At 41.3% G+C, this 26,679-nt stretch overlaps 1 protein-coding gene across 9 annotated transcripts in view; it reads right to left on the reverse strand.

Moving 5' to 3' along the window:
* Positions 1-26,679, reverse strand: part of frmd4a (FERM domain containing 4A) — a 139,218-nt gene that overhangs the window by 74,817 nt on the left and 37,722 nt on the right. For 4 of the 9 annotated variants that reach the window (XM_084733367.1, XM_084733365.1, XM_084733366.1 and 1 more), the window contains exon 1: positions 1,807-2,224. The exons of 2 other annotated variants lie outside the window; for them this stretch is intronic. In XM_084733367.1, the coding sequence (XP_084589493.1) occupies positions 1,807-1,899 (93 nt within the window). In that variant the 5' untranslated portion in view covers positions 1,900-2,224. Of the gene's footprint in view, positions 1-1,806; positions 2,226-14,050; positions 14,599-26,679 lie in introns of those variants that run through there. 3 more of the 9 variants (XM_084733373.1, XM_084733369.1, XM_084733368.1) reach the window with 2 other exon arrangements.

Consider the following 26,679-nt stretch of genomic DNA (forward strand, 5'->3'; position numbering starts at 1 on the left):
AGAGAACTACAAAGCAACCAGTGATTCTCAGAAGAGCTCAAGGCATTTAGAAGTCACATTCATTCAAAGAGGCGTGTTAATGAAGCTAAAGTCACGTCATATCCAGTGGGAAGACTGAGAATTTCGAAAGTGAGTCATAATTCAATTCGTGCGATCCTGTAAGAATCTCATGAGTTTGGAAGGCAGGTTGGATGAGCTGTAAGCCTGGTGCACTCATCACCTGCACGAAACACACACTCTACACTCTTAGAATAAGGCTTCCAAAGGGGTTCTTCCTGAAGTGCTGAGGATCTACCCGGAGCAGGTTGCTTCTGATGAACCCTTTTTTGAAGTAAGGGTTCATCAGGGGTAAGAGCAAGGGTTCCAATAAGAACCCTTTTCATCAAAATAAGTCTTTTTGAAAGAAATTCTTCGGAATTGTTCAAGGATTGTTGAAATCCTCTTTCGTTGAGGGTTTATCAAGGGTTCATTGAACAATAATATAAAAGAGTTCTTGGTAGAATTCCGTGGGTGAGTTCTGTGGAAAGATTTTGGATAGAACCCCCAGAGAGGGTTCCAGGAGGAGGTTCTGTAGAACATCTCAATAAATTTTAAAAAGTTGTCTCAGAAGCCAAAAAGTTGGTTCTTGGACAGAATCAGAACATTTTCCTTGGACACCAAAGTAGGTGGGTCATATTATACTGGTTGTTGTGTATTAAGTAATGCCCCCCTGTTAATGATATGACTGGTTTAAAAACCAGAGCTAATTTGGTGGAAAATGGCAAATAAAAGGTCCTGGGTGGAACCTTCACTGATGGTAATAGGTACAAGCCTTTATTCTGAGTTCCACGTAGAACCTTCTGAAAGGGTTCCCTACAATGAACCTTCATAAAAGGTTCTCCAAGGAACCAAAAGCAGTTCTTCTATGGAGACAAGCTGCAGATCCTTTTATGGTTCAAGTTAGCTCCTTTATTTCTGAAGAGTGTACCAACATCACTTAAAACCAGCGTCTTTACTACATGAAAGAGTGCTGACAGGCATCACAAAATGAATACAAAGGGGAGTCAAAAACACAAACACACACACACACACACACACACAGCTGCAAACTTATGTGTGACTTTCTTTACACACTTACAGCTTTCTCATGGTGTAAACAACTTTACTGAGAAGAAAAAGAGGTGAATCACCTGGCAGGTTGCAGCCTGTCCTTACAACTGACATAAAGATTAACTTTGCAACACACATTCCACGTCTAAGCTTTAGCTGGAAACTATTATCTTCTGCCTCCAGCCACCACCCATGTGATTTACACAAACACATCAGCACTGAAGCTTTTGATGCCTGGCAGACAAACTGATTTCTACTGTGCAGGACAGGATCCGACACCGAATTCAAGGCTACGTGTGGCTTTGCCCGATGAAAGGAAACTAACTCATGTCTCACGTCAGTTTAATTGCGTTGACAGCGACAGGCAAACAAGCTGCACTCAAAGACAGCTCTCCCACAGCGAGACTTCCTTGTAACCTTGAAAACCGAGGGACCGCAGTGGAATACATTAGCTGTGACAGAGACAGACTGATCGCTGGAAAGATTGACAGACTCAGACTGACAGGGACAGAGAAACAGAGAGAAGTATTGTCCACTGGAGAGATTAAAAGCTTTGCTCTTGACTTGCCTTCCACCAACTCAAATCTAATACTGTCCCCTGGATTAGCCAAGAACCTTTTTTTAAATCCCGCTTACACACACAACAGCACGGCAAGACACGGTCGCACAGACAAGTCGCAGAAGAAAGTGAGAATTTGTGGGTAGCTCACGTCTTACCCTCTCTCCGCTGTTCCTTCGGAGAGTCCCCACCGGCAGTTTAAGCATCAGCCGGCGAGTCCTCCCAGGCGTCACTGCTCCCTGGACCACCATGGTACGCTCCAGAGTCTGAGTCTCTGTGGGTGTGTGAGCATGTGTGCGAGTGTGTGAGGTGGGTGTCCTCGCTGTCCCGTCCAGCCTGGCAGCTGGGGTTCACGCGGGCTTGCGCGTGGGTGTGTAACAAGGAAAGAAGTGTGTGATGTGATGAGTGTGTGTGGGTCCTAGGTGCCTCTTTCTGCTTCTTTTTCCCTCTGTGTTGAAACACTTCCCATTCTGCTCCTCTCAGCTACGCTCCACTCCAGTGAATGAGTGTGTGAGAGTGTGTGTGAGACGGAGAGGGAGTGCGCTTTGTCTCTCCTCTCTCTTCTCCAGCTTCCCCTCCCTCCCTGCCTCCCACACTCACTTCCTTCAGTTGGGGGCTTAACCAGGTCACTGGATTAATGTGACGTTACGGCTGTTATTAGCATACGCACCCGTGTCACGTGATCCAAAAATAATGTGTGTGTGTGAGCGTAATATACTCCCACCATCCACACACGCACAATCACACACACTCAGCCCTTACAGGGGATCACGTGGGGAACCTCAAAAGGAATATGGGATGTTTTGCCATCTGGTAGGGAGATTATCTTTGAAATCCCACATCCAGCTTTCTCTCCCTGTACTGTCTGGACGAGGACACAAAGGGGGAACACACACACACTCTCACACTCATACACACACATACATCTTTGCAATCAAGCACGCCCAATGCTCATGCATGCAGATATTGATCATCCTATCAGTTGGTTCATCATCTGCATGCAGAAAAGCGAGGTAATCGGCCTGAATTTTTTCCCACAAAGCAGTGACAGTACACTGTAAAACATGTATTTCAGTACGTGAAGTAATATAATGTTTGGAATGACAGCTTTCAGTGTTTGTGATGGCAATCTGCAGCTTGAAATTACACAAATTACCTGCTATTCTTATTCAGTAAAAGCACCACAGTCAGGTTTCTCTCAATATTGTGCATATGTCCACGTCTTCAAAATTTTTCTCCATGCAGTCGAGGCACCATTTTCTCTTGGTGACTTGGAGAAAAAGGTAAGCGTTAAGACAAAATCTTCATTTCTTGTCAAATAATGCATTATGTTGATGTAAAATGGTCCTCCTGAATTAGTTAAATTGTGTTAAGTTTGTGTAAACTCAATGAATCAAACTAGCTATTGCCAAGTGGGCAATGTTGCTGTAGTGGCATATCATTTGTGATGCTGTAATAACGCTACTGCAACATTACAGTCACAACATTACCATAGTTACGTAGTTGCCAGGTTGTTGAAAGGTTTAATTTAACAGGTACATTTTGTAACATCTATTCAATGTCCTTTAACAACGTTCCTGTCACAACATCTCCAAAAAGTGGTGGAAAAGTTGGGACAACATGCCAGGAACATGCTAGCGAATTTCACTTGGTGGTTTGCTACAACATCACGTCTCAAAAGTTACATTCCTGCAACAACTTTGTATTAGTAGGGCATATTAATTATATTTTAACAACCTGAAATAACACATTAAGTTTTGTATTGAAAAATTAGAAACCTTTAAGCAGACTTGCCTTAAATGTAAGCTGCATTAATGCGAACTGATGATTTGAAAATAAACAGATTATTAAGTACCTCAGTCTTAGGCAGTTATATTCGTCCTGATTTGGAAAAACTGAATTAATTTGTATGTTACCACCTGAAGTAGCATCCGATTCCTCTGATTTACGGGAGAATCCGAGCCAGTGGCAAGCATAAAGGCATTTTAAAAACTACATAGAAATAGCCGATCTTTTGTGGATTTGTGGATGGTCTTGTTTTGCTTATATGTAGGTCATATAGAGGCATCAGTAGTAAATTCAGAAGCTTTCTTAATTAGTTAAAAACTCCTTGTAGTAGCTTTAAGATGTCCAATTATTTTTTTCAGTGTGGTGGACCTTAGCTTCTCTCATGATGGCCGCAGCAGCAGAGAGCTGAGTCAGTTCTCTGTGTCCACCACGGTGATCTTTACATGTCCATTAAAGCTATTGGACTCGTGAGTTACAGCTGCACCTAGTGACTTACTGTCATATTCTCATCATCACTCACTGCTGAGCTCTGTTCGCCTCTGCACATCAATACTCCATACTGTCAGCTGATTAACTTAAGTGGATCAACACACGCATGCAAGCATGCACAGATGTTTGGCATGCACATATGCACACACGCATGTAAGGCAGGTTCACATTTGTAACAGCACGTCTTGTATGGGCTAGGTAGCAGCGCTGGATTATAACTAGAAAGAATTAGTTTGGTGGTTATCATAGTTATGAGGTGATGCTGGGTCACAGAAATCAGATTAAAGTCAGCGGTCGAAATGAGCAACTAAACAAGCCTTTTTCCATCCCCTCATTTCTTTAAGAGAAGACCCCCGACAGCTTTAGTGACATGATACTTTATATGTCACATTTACATAAGCACACACAAAATACACACACATTGTGCTAAAGCCGCATGACAGGCATACAGGAGAAAATCATCTGCAGTGGTAATCCCCAGTAAGCATTATTTATTCAATACCCTGGCCCACATCAGTGTGTGAGTGACTGTGGCCTACATGAGAACTATCAGAGGGCTATTTATAAACTTAGTGTGCAGACATTCAGGTCTTTCAGGATGACAAACTGAAGGAATTGAAAAGAGAACCAAAAGATTTCATGTCTGTTTGCACTTTACCTCAATGTGATGTGTGAGTTTGACGTTAATTCACATCGCTATGACAGAGATTAACTGCCACTGCTGATTCGGGAGACAAAAACCCATGCTGCTTTCACAGGGATGTCGCATGACACCGTGACAGGGAGATGAAAATACACTCTCCTAATTGAACAGTTTAAGTATGGTTTGTTCTCTTCCGCAGCTCTTTGTTTTTTCCTTTGGAGATTTTTAAGATTCCACTGTCTCGAATCCAGTGAGGTAATAAGCCCTCGTCTTGACAGGAGAAAAAAAAACAAAACAACAACTATACTATTCTTCATGCCTCGGGCTAGATGCACAATGACCCATTTCAGTCAACAACCACGCAAAAATAAAAGCAAATTGGATTTGCACTTGGTAATAAAAATATGTGGAATACAAACCTACATACACAACAAGACATGAAAGTTAAAAAAAGGAAAAAAATCTGGGAGATTCTGACATGCCACATGATATTCGTTCAGAGCATCAGTCCTCAAACTGAACTAACAGCTTTTAGCACAAAAATTAATCCACAGATAACAATAAGGCTGCAAGATATGGGGGGGGGGGGGGGGGGGGGATTATTTATGATATGATAAGGTGAGAATGATCATTTTGTATCACAATTTTAATTTTCACCAAAAACAAACAAACAAACAATTAAAATCATTATGATGTCTGATGTCATTATGATTTCTTACATCTGGAGAACAAAATGTGTCGTCCAGGGCATCTCTGCAGCACAGCAGTACTTCATTATAATGCTGTTCTGTCACTAGAGTTACAATTGCATTTGGGTTTTTTGTTTGTTTTGTTTGTTTGTCATGTCCTGGGTCATAAGAAATCATTAATCATCTTTTAGAAGGCGTAAATGTTTATAACTGCTAAATTGAGCAGTATGTTTATGGAGTCTGACATGTGCCAGACTGTGTATTTTTGGAGCAGTGGGCTTTATTTTTCAGTTTAGTTTAGGATTAGCTTCTCATTGACAGACAACTGACAATTATACACAGCTGATCAACTTACAGTATTACTTGTTATTGTCAAATTACAATGTTGAGCTTGTCTTGCACTTCTGCAGTGCTCCTGCAGCCTGCCTGAGCTTCCTTAAGTCTGAGAAGGACAGGGTGGGGGGAAACAACTCACTTTAACCATAGAAGGTACATTAATTAGGAGATCAACCTATTTAATATACAGTCTAAGGGCCCAGCTTACAATTAGGACTGCAGTAGTCATTTTTAGAAAGGCAACTGTAACATATTGCTACTTTAAAATGATCCATGTATATATTGTATCAGTTGTGATGTAACAGTCGGTAAGCTGTGTGGTCTTTGAAGTGTTGTTTTTGTCTGACGTGCTGGACATTGCAAGTAGGTGAAAGTTTTAATAAAAAAACTGGGAGAACTGGGGATTCTGGTTTTGATTTTGATTCTTGAAATTGAGAGCTCATTTTGATACATTTTTTGATTTAATATCAGAAGTATGACAAGCCTACTTTTAATACATTTCCAAAATAAATAATCTGCAAAAGACACAAGAACAAAGACAAAGACTACCTGTGTAGATGAGATGCTAATGAGGGAGGTGCAAACAAAGCATCTGGATTGTCTGGGTTTTATTTCTGCTGCGTGTTTGTGTGTGTCTGCTTAGTCTTTGTTCGTAGTTGTAATAATGAGAACCAATGGTGTGCAATTGTGGAATTCTGGCATTGTTACGTATTAATTTACCCTGATAACCCAGCCAGTCTCTGCCCACGGCTGTCTGACTCATCCCTATGGTCCTGCTCCTGACTGTGCTTGTCTGCATGTGTGTGTGCGTGTGTTTGTATGTGGGTGGGTGTGTTTATGGAAATGCCCTCTAGCTGGACTCACTCCCCATCCCAAGCAGCGAGGGAGGGGGTTGAATGTTTATGTTTCAAGATTCCACAAATTACAAAGGGCTGAGTTACTGCACCATTACACAGAAAACACAGATAAACAGTTGTACGGCTAAACAATACCACCCTGATAGCAATTCATTTCTCGCTGTGTGCTTCTGTGCATGCTTCTAAGTGTATGCTAGTGTTGTCTTTCTCTGTCATGAGAGCGAGATGAGCAGAAAAACAGGGCCTCCCACCCCTCATCAGGCCAGAACCAATCATAATGACTTCTCCACAGGGGAGCATCCACTTCAATTATCATCCCCTCAGCAGTGTCTGCGTGTTAGAAGGCCTGGGAAACACTTTTACAGGCTCGCAAAGGTAACAGATAGTCCGTGAGATTTGTTGGGAAATGGGGACATTTGTCTGATTCATTGTGAAAACTGGGACATATTTATATTTTGAAGAGATTTGGTGGAACACTGGGAACAGGTTGTCCTGGTCAAACCATGTCGCGCCGCACAACATCTGCTCAGCCCGCTGTGAGGTGACTGTGTGTGTGTGTGTGTGTGTGTGGGTGCGTGCACATACTGTATATCTGCTTGTGTGTCTTTCAGTATGATTAAAATTTCAGCCAATGGTACCAAAGGAATGTAGACAGACTGAAAGATCACCTCCATCTTTGAAAGATGTTTATAGCCACAACAAGATGCGTAGGCATCACCTTAGAAAAAAATGTACCTTTGTCTGAGCGCAGTCCATTATACAGTCATCTATGTCTTAATGGAATCAGAGTATATCATTTCAGTGGGCCAATCAGGAGTCTATTATGAGGGCAGCAGCAGACTTGAATGGGGTGCTGGATGTGCAATTTGCCCCAGTGAATAGCACGCTGTACGAGGCTTCTGAATTATTCACCCGAGTCTACTGGCTGGGCCAGTTCATATCAGAATCTGGACCGCACATACGATAGAGATCGAAGTCTGAATGATAATAGCTGATTAGTTTTTGGATGTGCACATGAAATTGGATCAAGTTTATGATAATTGTCTTTTCTCTATTTATTTTGGGTGATTCTGCAGTTAGAGTGAAGACTAACGAGGCAAGAAATCGGGACGCATCTGATTGTTATATCTGATTATATTATTCAAATTTCAGTCACATTATGGAGCCAACTCAAGTTTTCACAGTTTTCACACAGTTTATCAGAATTTGTTATTCTGTTCTATGTTTTTTAAATGTGGTATTTTTCCTTTTGTCAGCAAATCCAATGAAGGGATCAAGACTACTGACGAACCAATTATGCTAACAAGTGTTGGCTCTGGAGCTGAAGTCTGATATATCTTTATCTTTGGTAGACCAAAAACAAGTGAGCCACACCATTGCACTGAGTGACATGTTCCTTTATCACAGTGAACATAGGCACTGTTTTGACCACATACACCATCCTGGTGCTGTAAATACAAACTAGCGCACCATTATTGATTAATGTGTATTATTTCACAACTAAAATAGTCCCCAATAAATGCATTATGTACACCTTTTTTGGTGAAAGTAAAAAATGCAGTGCCTTGCTGTTTAAGGACTAATGTGCAGGATTTAATGACATCTAGTTGTGAGCTTGCAGATTGCAAACACCTTGTTTCACTTCTCACTTCTAAGTTTTTAGGAGATACTATGGTGGCCGTGAAAAGGCTGTATATAGAGCCAGTTGTGTTTGGTTTGTGTTTTCTGAGCTACAGTAGAAAAATGGCAGTTTAACATGCCCTCTGTAGATAAAAACAGCTAATTCTAAGGTAAAGAAAACAAAACCATTCTCATTTTCAGGTAATTACACACCAAGAGAAAGATACCAGTGAATAATATATTCCATTTATGCCATTATCTGCCAAGAAATCCCAGTAAATCTTGCAGACGGGACCTCACCTGCTCATTATTCCATGAATAAAAATAGTCCCCAGTAAATACACTATTTACTGCTGTTTGAGTAAAAGTTAAAAAAGTACAGTGCCCTTAGGAAATAACTTATTTGATCAAACAAAAGGAAACTATAGTTGTAGCCCATTTTTAAAGATTCAAGTCTTCAGGTGGAATTAATGCGTTCAGGGCTGAATACTACAGACAGGTTAGGGAGGATAAAAACTCTGAATAGACAGACCAACACAATGTTGGTTTCATTATTTTTTACAGGATTTGCTGACAATAGGAAAAAATACTGAATGCACCAGACATACCCCTAAGACATCAGACTACAGGGGTGTCCAGCAGAATTGTTAAAGTTCTTAGATTTTCAGTTATATTCTTATATAAAACACCTTGGACTGCCTTGTTGCTGAAAGGTGCTGTACAAATAAACTTGCCTTGCCTTTCTAGCCCCTTGTTTTCTGTTTTCCTGCTATACTGTCTGCTATCAAATAAAGGCAAAAAATAATTGGTAAAAAACACAAGACAGGCCACATGAGGTTGCACAGAAAGTTTCTCCAAAGTTATGTCTTTCTGCTTAGACGACTTGGCACTGTGACTCCAGCTTCATATTGATCAATACCACTGTCAGATTAATGTGGACAACTGCTTGGTGGAGAGAGAGGCAAAGAAAGAGAGAGAAGCGTGTAGAGGAAGAGAGGAGAGAGAAAACAGACAGAGCTAGACAGCGAGGGAGGTCACAAGGAGGAGGTCGTCTCACTATAATTGAACAATTTTGTCACTGGGCAGAGGACACACCCATTATATAACAGAATGGTCACACATAATAAACCTAGTCAGCGGCCTCACATCGACAGTAGCACAGAGAATAGTACACTGGGAAGTAGGATATAGACACACATACTGTACAATACTGTGATACAATTGTGGCGTGGAGAGAACACAAGCTCTTGGTATCTGTATGTCACGGTGTTTGTACTTCTTGCAGGCTGAATGCTCTCAGAGACCGCAGGGCCCTTTGTGGCAGACCAGTGCTCCCAAAGATATGAACTAGTGCTTTATGGCTGCTGGAAAGAAAGGAGACAGCGCTGAAAAGAGCAGCTGTGATGGAAACAATCCCATCCAGCTGAGGGCTTCCTCCATCAGAGGAGACGAGGGGGATGGAGGAGAGAGTGAAGGAAGTAGAGTGAGGGGAGGGATGTTTAGCTCTGCCTCCAGGCCTGCATCATAGAAGGGATGAGGATGGTGGAGGAGAGGATTTGGAGGAGGAGGAGGGGGGAGGTTTGTGGGGTGCACGAGGAGGAGATTCAATTAATCTACACAAGGATTGAATGCATTTTTAATCACAACGCTTCATTTCCTGATGTGACTGTCAGCCTTTGTGAGAGACTGCGAGGCAGCCACCGAAAGAAGAGCCGCTGTCTCTCCCTCCGTCTCTCTCTGTCCTCCCCTCGCAGCTGAGCAGACCAGCAACACAATACACAGCAGCTTTGGCAGGAGCTGATATGACGCCATGAACAGACATTTTACAGCCGCCAGAAAAAAAAAAAATCCAATCACCAGATACAGATCATCATGCCAATATTTTCTTCCTGTCAAAGGGTCTTATGGCAGTGTTGCTGTGTTCGTTATGTGAATGAGACCTCTGTAACATAAATGTCATGGAGATCAAGCTGCAAATTAGCACAGATTATTGCCATTTTTACTCTAAAATGAACAGACATTCTGTCTTTTCTAAAAGACATTTCGTTTTTGGGGGGTGCATATTCAAACTTTTTTTTGCCTTTGTGACAATGGCAGTGCACTGTTTCTTGAAAATACAAGCAGAATTTAAAGACATTGTTCAGATTATTTGATAGAGTTCTAAGAGGTACTTGTCAATAAAAACGTTCACCTAAAAAAAAGTCACTATCATTAGGCTATATTTCGAATATTTTCACTGCTTTACTTTGCCATCAAACAACCTGCCATTATACATGACAAATATCACTCTCTCCAAACCAACCAAACATCATAAGCAAAATAAGTCATTTTACCTTGCAGAACACAGGAGTCGCTGGTCTACTGCTGCTTCAATCTGTTTGTCGTATTGTGTAATTTTGGTATTTTAAAAGCATAGATTCACTGAAGTGACACAAAAGCACAAATAAACTAACAAATCAAAGCAGCAGGAGACCAGCAAGGTAAAATTACTGACTTTGCCAGTGGAGTTTTGTTGGTTTGGAGAGTGCAATATTTAGGTTGTATAATGGCAATACACTGACTGTTGATATGTACCTCATACATTCCCAGTTCAAATAACTAAACCAAGCTATCCCTTTAAATCTGTTGATAGGTTTTCTTATTAGATTTCTGAATTCTAAGCTGGCAGGCATGACTCTGTAACTATGTTTTGTGCAGTCATGTGCTTTAAATCTATGATAGTGGTCCTCAATGCAGAAGAAATAAAAGTGTTGACCTGAAAAATCTTCAACTCTACAAATGTCTCCGCTTCAACTCCAGCTTCCAGTGAGCAATCATGGCAACAAAATAGTGAACTCCTTTTCTTGTAGTAAAAGAGGCTGTGAAGGAAGTTCAGTGCCTCGGATCCTCTTGGCTTCCCTGAATCATTCATATGCACTGCTGCTGCGCTAATGAAAATAGCTGTGCACCCTTGAATATAGCTGTGCACTCTACCGCTGAGCCAATGAGCAGCACAGATTGGGCTCTGGAGGTCCCTCTCTGCTGGAGGATGGAGAAGCACTGTCATTATTCTAATGACCCTTAATATTTCCTCTAACGGCCCGTCTCTGCTCATTGCTGGGTTAATTCATACATACATACAGACTCACACTTACATGTATGATGACAGCCAGTTAGTCACACACTTAAGTTCAATATACATATTATATTACTGCTAGTCTCTTGTTTTGTAACGCTGACAAAACGTTGTTGGTAGTGTAAGATGCCTGAACCATGACACACGTCTGCTGCTGGTAAGCTGTATTTGATTCACCCTGCCTTTATTTGATGGTTCACTGAAACAGGCCTCTTCTTAGCTCACGTCTGCATGTCTTAACGTGCGTTTGGGTGAACGCATGCATTGCCATATGCGCACTCAGTCTGGAAAGGGTGCAGTCAATTTGAATATTTCTAATTTAAGTATGCAAAGTGGCCAGATAACCCTCTGTTTTCCAACCTCTTCCAGCAATTAGAGAAATAAATAAATAAGTAGTCTAATTAGGATGCTGAGAGGAAATGTAGAGGAAGGAAGCATTTCCCTGACTCCCTGACTCTTTTTTTTTTCCATCCCACATGCAGTGCATGAATAATCCAAATCCCAGTCCGGCCGTAAACACTAATCTTTATTGCTTCAGTCGTAAATCATCTATTGGATATATGAAAATGACCAAATCTCCAAAATAGGTTGATGGATTCAGGCATCAAATATCTGCATATATCAGTGACATGGATGCCCTGCAGCAGTGGAGTGAGTGCTGATAGTGTTCATTGGAAGCACAGAATATATCAGGAAAGGACAGATTACTGTTCCCCCCAACAGATGCTTGTGCCTGTAAACAATGTTAAAGGAAAACAGCAGCTTAACGACCAAACTCATTACAGCAGCCGGCAGATCAAAGCGACCAGGGATTCTGATGTCATATTTACAGTGCGTGTGTGTGAGTCTGCAGAGGTAGACTGCATGTGCCTGCATGATGTTGTATCTAAACGCGTGTGAGAGTGCACATTTGTGTGTAAAGCAGTTTTTCATTCCCACAGCCTGAATGCTTTGTAAACCGCAAGGGCCTGAGTAATCTACCTCTATCCAAGCGTCACGGGCAATAGAAACCTGACTATCACATCCATCAGACTTTTCCTTCTTGGTCTCATTCCTCTTTCATCCCTCATTTCCTCATTCTCAATCCCCACTTCCTACACTTGGAGATTTCATTCATGCCTAATCAAAAGATTTATGACAATCTGCAGATAGCCATGAAGGCTGCAGACCACAGAAAGCATAAAGTAGTTAGATTTAATACTTGGGAGTTGGTTGGATGAAAGCTCCTCTACGTGCCGAGTAAACATTCCCAAAGTCTTAACTCAGTGGGCTAACCTTGTGTTGAGTCATCTGCAGTATAGGCCAGGGGGTTCCCAAACTTTTTCTGCTCAAGACTAAAAAGAGAAATTTGGTGTTTCCCTAGGACCCAAACAAGCCTGTGTCAGGAATGAAATATCACAATATCAGTCGCAGCTAGCAAGATAACATCAGTAATCACAGCTAACACTGACAGGTATTGTTTGCTAACAAGCAATACATGAGTCACCAGCTTACAAACAAGCAATTCAAATACTACAGAAACACATGACTGACTCACTTTACTTGATTTTCACCTGCCCTGATGCTGAGAATGCTTCATTTGGAGATGTCTGTCCAATTAACTAATTTTTAAGCTCTCATTTTTTTCAGCACCTCCCCACGTATCATATATTGAGGCCTCTTCTCTACATTTCAAATGGCTTTGCTGAAACCAAAACTTTCACCATTAACTATTCTTTGCATTTTCATTCATGAACATTTCATGCTCACGGTTGAGAATGAGGGAATATCACACCTTGTCTAGACCACAACCATCAGGTCAGCATCACACTCCTGTGACAACCTTGTTCACGCCACACTGAAGAATCTATTTATATGGGATCTGTCTTGTCTGCACATTTCAAAACATCCAGCAGCAAATGAGCAGCCAGATTGTCTGCAGTGTGCAATTTTTCTTCCATATGTGTGAATATTTCTGATTTATTTTCCCATAAACACGATGCGTATGATTGTGGCATGAGCACGGCAGTGTGAGTGGCAGTAAATGTACAGTGAAGTTACAGCTTTTCCATAACTAAACACTGCAAAAGAAGTTCAGGCGGCCACAGTGTCTTGCTTACCACCTGCTCGGTAAAGTGAAGAAACTTCCAAGTTTATTTTTTCTTCAGGCTGCATTTACGCCTGTGAGATGGAGCTGGGACACGAGATGTATGGAGCTGGGGCAGACAGCTGCATGGATGAAAATGAGAGTCTTTCTCTTGGTGTTGATATTCTAGTGAAGAATGTGTCTACTTCGCTTGTGGACAAGACGGGGTCGGAAGTGTTACTCAACGTTACTTCAACCAGAGAGCACAAACACCTTTTCGGTTCAGAAAACCTGGACCTGAAGAGAGAGTGGATGTTGGGGTGGGTACAGCCCCTCACAGCATCTGAGCTGAACAAACCAGCTTAGCTTGAATTATAAAAAGAAATTCACATATAAAAGCAGGGTTATGCATTTTGCTATGTGATTGAAAATTAGTAATAAAATTGAGTTTGTGACCCATGACGGGAAATGCTAGAATAGACCATATGGTCCAGGTTAGATTCTTGGTCAGCCAGTGTATTCCCTAAATTTCCCTGTGTGAAGAGTTTGATGTTTAATCAACACATTTGTTTTGTGCCAATTAATAAGAGAGCATCTGGAAAGAGACGCTGACATATGTTGGCCTCTGGTCTCCAACTGCAATTATGCACTGGAGAGGTCACCCATGTGAAGCACAGAAAGAAGAGAGGAGTGGTGATGAAAGATGAAGATAAGTTCAGTTAAAATGCACTTTATAACAGATAAGATAGTAACTTTGATGAAAAATGGGATTTAACAATAGCATGAGTGAGCAAACTTACAAAGACATCCATAAGCATGTGCTCCAGGGTCACCTCCAAGTCCTCAAGTCTTGCTGCGAGAGTCATCGCTCAGCTGATCCAAAAAACGCCACAGAAAACAATCAAATCTCAACCCAGACCTACTCTCTGGGTCTACAGCCCTTTTTCTTTCTCTCTGTTATAAGGTGTGATCATGGGATACTGACAGATGACTTAAAACAAGTAGTTAAGCCATGTCACTCATATAACATCCCAATTCTTCAAATGATCATGCCTTGACAGCTTCCAACAGTGCAGCCTAATTTGTCCACGTTCTCCTTCCAGTCTCCGTCCCAAATGACCAGTTGTAGTCCAAATCTGATAACAACTCACGTCTATCTCCACCAAACTTGGCTCCGAACACAGTCTGGATTCCGATCAATGCTCCAAATGTTCCCAAAAAGAGAGCGGGGGTCCCATCAAAGTGCTACGATTACTCCTTTGAGCAACCTGTGGCGACTGATGAGAATTTGTGACAGACTAGAGCCTAGTCGTCCCCTCGTCAGATGTGAATTATGATCCATGGGTGAGGTGAAGACACTGACAACTCCCTGGCAGAGGGAGGGCAGAGGGTGGGCCTCACTGTGTTTAAGACAAACAGAGGAGGAGGAGGAAGTCGGAGCTAATAGTCGGAGACACGACTAGTCTGTGATGAAGTCATGCCTCTGTTTCATTTTTTTTTTACATCTTTCTATCTCACATTCTCTGAGTTGTTTGAACAGGATATCTCCTCCCTCTTTTTCCCCTCTTTCTCTTTTTCCCTCTGCCCTTTCAGGTCTCCGTCCACAGTGGACGTCTTTGTGTGGAGGGAGAGCCCGGGGCAGCTGATGCCCAGTTCTGGGTGCTCTTGGCTGGGGTCATCCTCTCTCACACTGAGCGTCTCATCAATGGGCCTTTGTAGGGGCCTCATTACAGGCTGGCCCTGGATGCTGATGCTCCAATAGACACACGAGGGTATAGGGGGGGACAACAGCGATATGGCCTGAATCTATGACTGGAAGCTTACGTAACAGTGACAGGGAGGGGTGAGTGGGGGTTGCAGAGGACAGGGCATGTGGGGTAGAGGGCTGATTGGGAAAGAGAGGAATGGGAGGGAGGAAGGAAATTAGAAGAAAAGAGGGGAAGCAGGGGGATGAGAGATGTTCGCTCCATGGAGAGGGGTTGTTTTTGTTTTTCTGCCAAGCTCTGGTGGAATGTGCCCCCCCCCCCCCCCCCGACTCTCTCAGTTAACCAGACTGCTTTACAAAAAGAAAAAAAGAGAGACCGAGTCAGACAGTGGGGGGTAAAAGAGGAAAGTGAGTTCAGTTCGGCTAGACCAACAAACAGGATATGACTGTATAAGGAGCTGTAAGGAGGGAGACACAAACTACGATTATGTGCACTCAAGAAATCAAGTTACTGCAGGAAATCAGAGAATGAAGAACGTAGTAATACCAGCAATTACTACATTCTGTACTGTCCATTCAACTGGTCAGTGTTTAAAACCAGCCTAAAGCTTTGGCTAAAGTCAGCACAAAAGTGTCACCACCAATGATTTCCTTGGATTTACTGTATTTATCATGTTGATTTTATTTATTATCATACACTGATGGATATTGTCTTGCCTTCCTGCTCAGTGACAACAACTTGACGCAAATCAGCTGATAGCTAACTCTGGTGCAATTCCTTTTAATTGTGCCCTGTTCCTGCAAAAAATAAAATGAACAAATAAAATAAATAAATCAGATTTATACTATACTATACTCAAAAATACTGTGTTTTCTTGGACTCTGCCTGTTTTATTTGGACTTTGAGTTTTTTCCCCTGTTCATTTGGATCTGTTTGCCTTGGGATGTTTTTAACTGTTGCCTGCTTACATTCTGTAAGCTTTTGTATTTTGAGTTTGAGTGCAATAAAGCTTTTGAAATGCATTTTATCTGTTTTGTGAGTCACCCAACTTGCTACATATAAACCCCCTCGGTTGAGGGAGGGAATTGAAGGGCATCATCACTCCAAACTATGTCACTGCTTTTTGCTAGCGGCTGAGTTCTCATTTGAAAAACCAGGAAAAGAAGGCAGAACGAGTCGCCCTTTAAATTGTGGGATAACTACTTTAAAGTGCAAATGGGTCTACAGATAACAACTTTTTTAGACTGTTTAGAAGCAACTACTGATAGTTTTAGTGTCAGTAAACTTTGCATTTATTTATTTTTGATAAAAGGATGCACTGGCTTGTGTAAAAGTGTTTTTTTCATACTAGGGTGGACGCAGTAGTCTTTGTCATGTAGAAATCAGATTTATATGCTGATCAGGAAAAATGTAGCAGTGTTAGCCAGTTTTCTCTAATTCTTTACCTTGATTATTTTTTGCTTGCACTGCCATTTAGGGCATTAGGTTTGTGCAGAGAACAAATAGCTGTAAGCTAAATGAATAATTCAGTGAGCCATTTTTGACATAGGAATACCGTCCGCCCTCCCCTTCCTGTCAAACCCCTTCACTCTCTTGGTTCCACATCTCACATTCATTTTCACCATTTTCCACCGGCTACTTCTCTCTTTTCTCTTCTCGGTTCATTTTTCTCTTTCGGCCCCACTGTGTCTCAGAGACATCCCTCTCAATCTTATCTCTCCCTCCTGTCCTCCTCCTGCTCTCTTCCTAAGCTATACAGACCCAGAGTACTGCTGACCTTTGCCCTCTGACCTCTGGAGTGTGAGCATCAGCCACTCATCAGCCCTCACATCAGCTGCCTGGTCAGGAGTGCTGGAGTGTGAACGAGCCTAGTGCGCAGCTGTGATTGTGTGCACACCCACACACACTTGCATGCACACAGGCATGATAATACACATCACTGGGTATTAAAGACAGACTGCACAGAATCATCAGTCCTTTGTTGCCCTCAGGAGGCTTTCCTGTCTTCCTGAGGTCGCTCTAATACTGTCTGCTGTGAATATGTAACACCCCACCATTAATAACTCAGAAATATCCCCCTAATTCTCATCTGCATGCTGCTCATGCATTATAAATACTCTCTTGCATGAAGATGGACAGTATATGGCCACTAAGACTTGTGAAGCAGGTGGCACGCCGAGACTGAATGCACCGAAGAGTGTCGAGAGCGGCAGGTAGCCTATCTGGACGAGCATTTGTCATTAGTGAAGAGCTTAGCCCCCAACAGAGAGGCGACACAGGACATCATGTCCCAGTGTGACTCTGCGGCGTAGCTAGGGTTAAAACCCAGATTTCTGTGTGTAATCCAGTGTGTGTGTGTGTGTGTGAGACAGCAAGTGAAGGTAGTGAAATGAATCGTTGGTGCAATGTTTGCAACAGCCATCAGAGCTGAATATCACCTCGCTTATTTGCATAATACAGAGGCAAACGACACATTATGCTCCTGCCTGCACATACATGATACTCTTACATATACTTAAAAATGCACATACAAAAACACATTACTGTGTGATTTACACAAAATAGAAACTTTGAGCAGCAAAGCTACTGTTTCTGCATAGATCTATTTAAATAAAAAGGAATTCACAAGGATCCCCTGTGAACCTCATGAACATTATCATGCACACATAAATAAACATTAACTATTAAATAGATATGGAGATAATGAAATGTTAGAGAATTAAAATAATAAAAAATTAAAACTGCAAGCAACGATTAATGTGCCCCTGCATCCGGCAGTGGCAGCCTTCCCACTGGACACAGCTCTGAATTTTCACTTTTTCTGAGTTCTGGACACTAGACAAAGGAGTGTAGCGTCACTTCCTGTGTACACTATGTGGCACTAGAGAACACCCAGTTATTCTGTGCTATGTTCCAACATATCAAGTGTGGACCACACCATGAAACTTACATATAAATCAAATGATGATAGTCACACAATGCTTATTTTCTGTTGCCAGCAGGTGGCACAATGACCATGACTGAATGTTGTCATGTAGATGTCCTCAAGCTGGGACTCTTATCAACATGTGAAGTTTAGGGCAGAATTGTCCATTTATACTGAAGTTAGCGCAACTTCCAATATTATGGCAAAACATCGAAATTCAGAGGCACACCATACCTGTGCTGTTCAAAATTTATGATAATTATTCATTGCAATGATCTGCAAATACCAAATTTTTGTTGAGTTGATCTGATCAGTTATGAGGAGAGGAGTTGGTTTAAGTGCAGATTCTGGAAAATGCAAAAAAACTTCAAAAAAAAAGCTCCAACAGACCATTTTGTATATGTAGGCATGATACATGTGCCTACCAATTTTTGTGCATCCTGAACCGCAGTTTAGTTGAGCCATTTTGCCAAAAATCAAGCTCAGATGCAATTTTACCCCACATCTCTCACACGTGCCAAGTTTCATGAGGTTTTGAGCATGTTTAGCGGCTCAGAAATGGAATTGATTTGGATAAATGATTCCTTGCATTACTCAAAATGATTTTCATAAAAGCTACCAAACCACAGTTCAGCTACATGAACTAGTGTAAGTTAATAATCACCTTCACTACATCTTACGGTACCTTGAGATGAAACGCACTGAAGCAGTCCAAGTCTGAGGTGTTTTTCCATGTCTCTCCATGGCTGGTTTCCTCATTGAAGTTGACTGCCCCAGTAGTCCAGTAAGCAGCAAGAACACCAGAGTGGTGGTTATTGTGGCAGCAGCTCAGACTGTACATCGCAAAAGTGGCCGTAACGAGCTTCTCTGATTCTGATTCATTGTAAAAAGCTCTGAAGACGTTTTTGGTCTTTTAATATTGAGCAAGAGTACAGAGCGTGTGTCTGCGTGAATGCGAGTGATCGTGGTGTCCACCTGGCGTGGAAAATAGGGATATGTGCTAATCAAACTCTGGGCACTGTGCCAAGTGGTTCGAGGTCTGTGCGCACACACTCACAGACTCAAAAATAGTATCTACTCCAGACGTTGATAAAGCCTCTTAAGCACCTGCTTGTAGCTAACTGTTTAAAGGGTTTAGTGCCAGTCTCGTACACTGGACACATAGGTGTTAAAGTCTGGACACTGCACCTCATCTGCTCATGTGCTCAGGTCAAATAACTTAAAACTGTTTTACTGACCGATTGAACTGTAACTTACTATCCTTTTGTTGCATGTTCTATACCAACCACTCTGCCTCATTATTGTTAGCATGATCATTATTTACATTTTGGTCATACATTGTTTTATAGTACACTAATAAGATGTAACAAGCTGCATTTTGTATCAAATTCAACAAAAACTAGAAATAATGTTCTTTATTAGACAGCATTAGACCCTTTACCCCTACCATTTATAAGTCTAATAGGAGTCCAACAATGGAAAACATTGCACTTTAGCTCACAGTACAGGTCTGTTGTGTCTCTAATTGTCCTCTACTAAAGTTCAATAAGGGGGAAATAATATACTTAAGTTTGCAATACAGTCCTGTGGTAACATGTCCCAAACTAGTCTACTAAGGGTCTAATACTAGGAATAATACGCTTTGGTTTGCAGTACAGTTATGATGTAATAAAGTCTAATATTGGTTTTATAGAGTCCAATACTGTCTAAAAAAAGAACATATTATTTCTAGTTTTCCAGTTCCAATTTGATACAAACTACTTCTTGTTACATCTTATTAGTATATTGTAAAATAAAATGCAACAGATTTTTATATGCTATACTGTCTGCTTCTGTCTTTCAGTATTTTTATCTTTTTGCTGACATTTGTTCTGTCTTTTCCTGTGACGAAGGACATCGAGTGCAGATGAAAGGGATTCTGCTAAGTCATTCTCTGCAGCACTGTTAGTAATCTGAATTTTGCTGTGTCACTCCGCACCCCAAATCTGTCATTCCACATTACAGTGAAAGGCTCTCTGTTGTGTCTCTCTCTGGGCACAGGCCTGTGTGTGTGTGTGTGTGTGTGTGTGTGTGTGTGTGTGTGTGTGTGTGTGTGTGTGTGTGTGTGTGTGTGTGTGTGGCTGATTTCTATTAAGGCCTGTGAGGGGAGAGGCAGGTGCACTCTACAATCTTATGTCATTCTTGCTGCAGTGAAAGTCACCTTGGATTTCCTTGGACTTGTTCATACTCAGACAAAATAGAGTAGAAAATAAAACGACTATCTGATATGCACAGGGATCAAAAGGCTTTCATAATACAAGTACACACACCTTGCACCTTTTTTAACCTGGCCTTCGCTTCTGTCGACCCTGTCCTACATACAAGCTTTTCACCATAGAGTAAGTGTGTGTCTGAGAGGCACTGAGCAGACAGAATGCGACAGAGGCATATTTTCGAGGCTGGTTGTATGAAGGCGCTGGATTGAGTCACGCTTCAGCATTTTCTGCCCCAGTAAACTTAGCCCACTTTACCCAGTGCCGAGGAGGCTTCCCAGCCTACACTGTGCACAGAAATAGACACAGATAGATGCACACATACCCACCAACACCATTAAGTGAGTAAGAAAACATTGTTTCTCTAACACTGACTTAACAATTAACACTCTGGTAAGCAGGCACGCCTGTCTGCCTGCAAGTCTGCACGACTTTTATGAATTACTCTAGCATGCAAGCAGCACACTCACATCAACTTAGGATCAAGACATGCACGTGAGTCCCCATCCCCAAAGTCCACACACGATTAGGAATCTGATTTGTAGCAGCATGAGCGTTAAATGTTTGATGATACGGCTACATATTTAATCTTTACAGGCCGGATCATGAGAGGAAATGGGTTATACATGATTGTTTTCCCAGGGGAAAACACTGGGATACTGGGGAAAGGGGGAAACATGGGTTAACACATTTCAATGTGTGTTTATGTGCATGTAGTTGTGTGTGTGTGTGTGTGTGTCTTTTTGTTTTAGTAATGTAGGTAGAACATTTGTAATGGATCACTCTCTCGTATTTGGATTATTTACTTGGGATGTAACAATTTATAGAACATTACAATACTACAATTTAAAAGTCTCAATACTGTACTGGACAGTGATTGTGACTGTGACTAACAATGCATTGTTTTATTTTCCAGTTATACATAATTTAAATATTCCTTGCCAAAGACAATTCATGTCCATTTTTTGCACATGCTTTGGTCATGGCTGGCTACTTTCATTTTATTTAAGAAGCAAAGTAAAAGAACTTTACGTTAAAAGGAAAGTCGTATTTTAGGAGAGACTTTTAACTGGTTGTGGAACAGTCTCAGTTTATCACCTATGTCTTTATATGACCTACTTAAGTACATGAAACCATCAGAGAGAAGATTGGCTTTTTCAATATATAATGGCAGACACCGAGTGGGATTCTCCATGAATTCAGAAGAAACAAGTCTGTATGTGCTTTATAAATAAACTCGACTTGTATTTAAATTCTCCCAGATAACGTTACACAGTGAGTAGTATGTTAGCCAGTTTAACCAAAGCAGGAGGAGCATTTTTATTTTTATTTTATTTTTGACGTTATATTTTGTGGTTATGGTCGTGGAAACACTACCACTTTCGTCCACTGGGGCCCCAAAAAAGCACAATGAAATGAAAATTCCTTGTAGTAGCTTTAATCAATAAATTAATTAATTCTCAAGTCATAATTTTCTTTGACTTTAATATCATATAAATATCTCATTGTTGACATTTTTAGCACGCTATTATCTTACCTTGTGTTTTATCATTACATTCCTATTACTTACTATACATATGAATGGTTGTTTGCACTCAGATTTGGGGGTCCATAATCTACAAAAAAAGAGGCTCAAGAGCTACTATTCTATGTCCCAAACTGATTATTTAGGATTATTTTCATTATGGATTATTATTATTATTAATATTATTATTATTTTCAATTTATTGATTGATCGTTTAAACTGTAAGTTGTCATAAAATAGTTTTAATATCAGTTCTTTGGTCTATAAAACATCAGAAAATGGCGAAAAATCTGTTAAAAAATCTTGTTTTATCAACAATCCAAAAATGTTGAATTAGAGAACTGATTATTTTTCCTGAAAAAAATACTCAAACCCATAAATTAGATATCAGAGTAGTTGGTAATTAATTAAATAATGGACAAATAATTGATTAATTGTAATCTCTATTTGAGAAGCTGTAACCAGTAAAAGAATTTTAGTTGAATGCCAGAATATGTGAATGTCAGATTTATCAATTAATTCAAAGTTGTTTGAATGATCACTTCATGGACTAATCATTTTGGGCAAAGGCTAACTACTGAAAGCCCATAAACTAATGTAAGTTTTCCTGTGTTCCTCACACTCTTGCCAAACAGTTTTCATTCCTCAGACCTCTGCGTAAGACTCATTTGTCAACATGCAGGATGCAGCTGTGCTTATAACCCTCGTAAACCTCTCAGCCTCTCGTAACTACACAACTCTGCTTCTTTATAGACAATGAATCATTACGTTCCCTCAGGCATGCAAACCACTAACTAACAAAATATGCGTACAAACAAATGCAAAGCCCAAATGGGATGCACCTGTGCACACCATTCTACACGCACTCATACTTGCATTTCCTTTTTCCTTCTTCTAATGAGGCAACATGACCTCCTCATTCTATAACCCACAAAACTCATGCATGCCTCCTCCCCAGAGTGCAGTAACCCAAGCAGACAGTGTCAGCTCCACCTCCTGCTGCAGGCAGCATGGGTCTAAGCTGCTTGTTACTGTACAGATGGGCCCCACACCTCTGACAGGTGCAGCGGCTCCTCGGCTGCCACGCAAGCCGACTCCAAACGCTGGCCAAATGAGTCAGGCAGATTGTCTTTGTTAACGCACAGAGGAGGAGGAGAGCCCTTGGGGTTCAGGGAAAGAGAGGTGTAATTTAAGGAGATCATCTTCACCTCCTGACATCACTCCAGGCCATCCCTCTCATCACTGATGATGTGAAATCACGCCTGTGTAGTTTGTGTCTGTATGGTTTTACATTGATTAATTCAAGGTTTTGATGGTCAGCTGTCTAAGCCCTGGGTCTAAAATGGATAGATGAAGGATCAAGAGAGGGAGTGGGCTGACAGAAGGGGGCCAGACTGACCCCCTGGGGCCACAGTCCCTTGCTACATGGACCAGTCACCTCCCACCCTTCTCTTTGTCCTTGTTACACCTCCACACCTCCACATCAGTCAGAAAAAAGATGTGCAGTGACAGGCAAGGCTTGATTTCACTCCAAGCCAAGGTCCTGTCCCTTGATATTTACCACTTATTTACATTCAGCTCCCTGTATCGCCATGGGAACAGAGAAGCTGCTGAAGCTACAAAAGACAACCGAAGCAGAAGAGAGCTGAAGAACGAGCACATGAAAAATGAAGGACTGGAGGAAGAGAGAAGGGATTTATTAGGGAGGGAGAATGGAGGGGGGTAAATCCTATGTAATTGCCCCTCCAGCAGACAGCAGGGGTAATGGGATGGCCACTTCGTCACTGACAAAACTCATAATTATTAATCAAGTGCAGCCCTTAACATATGCTTCCCTCCTTCAGTCTCTTGTCATTTTCTCTCTCTTGATTTCACTTGCCATCCCCACTCTTTGTCTTTCACTGCCACATTGTCTCTTTCTCGGACAGCCGGAGGAGCAGGATGAGGTCATTAATTATACACATAACAGTTCCCTGGTCACCTCTCACACACACACTCTCCTTCTTCCCCACCTGGTCCCCTCCATAAGCCCTTGTGTCGCTGGGAGAGCTGTGATGACAGATGAGACGAACTGTGGAGTTGTCCAATAAAGCTCGCTGTTTATTGGGGCCAAACGGCCAGCACTCACACACAGCAGCAGGGCAGCAGACCACCGCTCATTAGAGCTGAAGGTCCCCTCTTATTGGCTCCATACATCAGACAGGACACAGCGAGAAAGAGGCTGGTTGCTTCTGACAGACGCAAGTCTTAAGAAATGCCTGGAGTTTTTCTCCATCAGTGCTGACAGTCTCAGTGCTTGCTTACTGCTACGAACAGATTCCGCTAACCTTTACTTCTAACACTTGACTGGAGGAGCTGCAAGAAGAAGTACAGACACTATGTTGAACACTGGGCCAAGAGGGCTGCTCTTCTTCTTCAGCAAATGAAACTCAACTGGACTTTGATGCACAGAGGCTCAGGGTTTAGGGAAACCTTGGGCTAGAACAGGGGAATCCCATCACACAGCGCGCTCTGGTGGTCAGAGTGTGAAATGCAGCACACCTTTGTATAGCTCTGGGAAAAGGTTAGAGGTGAAATAACACAAAGAGCATATGAAAAAAGGACTTTAGAGCAATGGTTCTCAAATGGGAATCCCTACGGGTCCTTGAGGGGGTTCTAGGGGATCCCCAGGAAAAAGGATAGTCATTTATTGTCACTGTAGTTCTCACAGCAAGGAAACTGCCACCACTAAAATAAATATACACATTGTAATTTATCCGTGGTGTTATTTTTAAGTAATCTAAGTGTGGTCCAGATGTTTTAGAAGTAATGATTATATAGTAATTAAAATATTTTTAAGAATAGAACCTCAACATTGAGCATAACTAAGACACAAACAGAGGCACATATGAGAAAAAACTGGAATTATTCCCCAAAACATCCAAGCTGTATTAAAATTAGAGAGGAAACACTGAGATGCTTTGAGATGTTTTATTACAGAGAGTGTACAAAGCAAAACTGGGAGTCTGTAGTCTAATTTGTGTCAGTTTAGGGCTCCTTGATGTGGACATTTGAGAACCAATGATTTAGTGGAACTGAAACATGGCTTCAAGTCTTCAAAGAGGCCACAACCTCCAAATGATATGATTACATGTGCAGATACAGTAACAGTCTCATAAAATATCATTATGCTACAAAGTCAGACAATTAACATTGATAAACAGGTATAGTGGGTGCAAGCTCACACACAGACCCAACAGGAAGGTTGGAAAGAATTGGACCAGTGCCTCTGGGAAACGTTTGCCCTACCAAAAACTATGCTATGATTTACAAAGGTCCTCTTTCTGCAGCACTATTATTTTAAAACTGATTGTATTCATTACATAATTACTCAACATCTGACTACACCCACTTCAGGACTTGTATAACAACATTCCATATGAGATTGATAGTGCACAGAATAAAAGGGGTCAGCTGTCTCTTGATTTTCTACAGTACTTTATGTATTATTAAGCACTTCCTTAGTTTTGTTCAAATCTTGTATACAAGTTTTGATATGTAGTTTAAAATATGTCATGCATGTGGGAAAAAACACAAGCTTTCATGTCTAATGTTGAAAGTTTAAAGTCATTGTGAGAGTCAGAAAATCAGACAGTTCCTTGGAATACTGGAAATATTTATCAGGTTTTACCAAATACTGTTGTTGTAGCTTTTATTAGTATGTGTTTTAATGTTAAATGCATTAGGCTAATACACTTAAATGTAACAGTGTGTGGGATCTAGTGGTGAGCTTGCATATTGCAAAACCCCTGTGTCACTCTCCTCTTCAAACATGTCGGAGAACCTTTGGTGGCTGCAAAAGGTTGTTGGGCTTGTCTGTTCTAATGTAGAAACATTGTGCAACATGGAGAAGGTGCCCTCTCTAAATATAAACGGCTCATTCTAAAGTAACAAAAACATGGCGAATCTTACTTTGAGGTGTCACTCATAGCACATACCATCATCATGGGATATGATAAGCTGATTATCAGCCAGAGCATATTTATCATATGCTTTTATGGCGGTTTGTGTTTAATGCACTAAAGTGAAACTATTTGACATTTTATTAAACAATTTTCTTGCTATTGTTAAAGGGTCTATTACTACACACATCATTACTGCTTTATTGTCCAGGTGTACTGCAACTCCAATAAACAAAAGCAGGCAGTGCAGGATCTCCCAATTGAAAAGCAACACCTTCAGTGACTCTCTGCCTCATAATCACACATGTATATTTAAAATCAAGTATGTCAGACAACTTGCAAAGGCGCATGTACAAACAGAGCACAGAGCAAATAACAACAGCTGTTGCCAAAAAGCAGACACATCCATGCACTAACACCTCTAGACATGTATTAATGGCCTTAACTGCAATGGCAGATGCTCACATCTGTTCGGAATGAAACAAACAAATGTACATGCACACACACAAACACACAGAGGGGTGAGTTATAAATCTGACACACGTCACATTTAATTGTTCTAACAAGCAGTAATGAGAGCATCGAGGGTCAGCGAGGCACTTAGGATGATGTAAGTATTCCTCAGAGGATGGATGAGCATCAATCTGGCAACCTTGATTTCATATTTGGGTTTAATTCAGTGTGATGGCAGCTGTTCACACATGGGAAAATGGTGGTAATGGGATACCTGGCAACCACTGCACAGTGTTCGTAACAAGATAACTGGATTGGTGATGAGAGGGAAAAAACTGACAAGTCCAAGAAGACACCTAGTACCACCTATGCTTTGGTGTTGAAGCAAGAAAGAGGGTAAATCAAAGGACCCCCGATGTGTGCACCTAAACGAGTACACTTTTTAGAAGCAATTCCATATTGCATCCCTATTTTAGAAAGACAGGCTATTTATTAAAAACCTGTTCCTCACTGATACACTTTTCTGTGAGAAGCCCCAATAAGATTACTAAAGCCGGATGGGATTGGTAAACTGCCTGCATTGTCATGGACCACTGCTTCAGAAAATCAAGAGCTGAAAATCAAGA

Source organism: Lutjanus erythropterus, chromosome 13, assembly GCF_056507025.1.
Source record: "Lutjanus erythropterus isolate fLutEry1 chromosome 13, fLutEry1.hap2, whole genome shotgun sequence".
In the NCBI taxonomy this organism is placed as follows: domain Eukaryota; kingdom Metazoa; phylum Chordata; class Actinopteri; order Lutjaniformes; family Lutjanidae; genus Lutjanus; species Lutjanus erythropterus.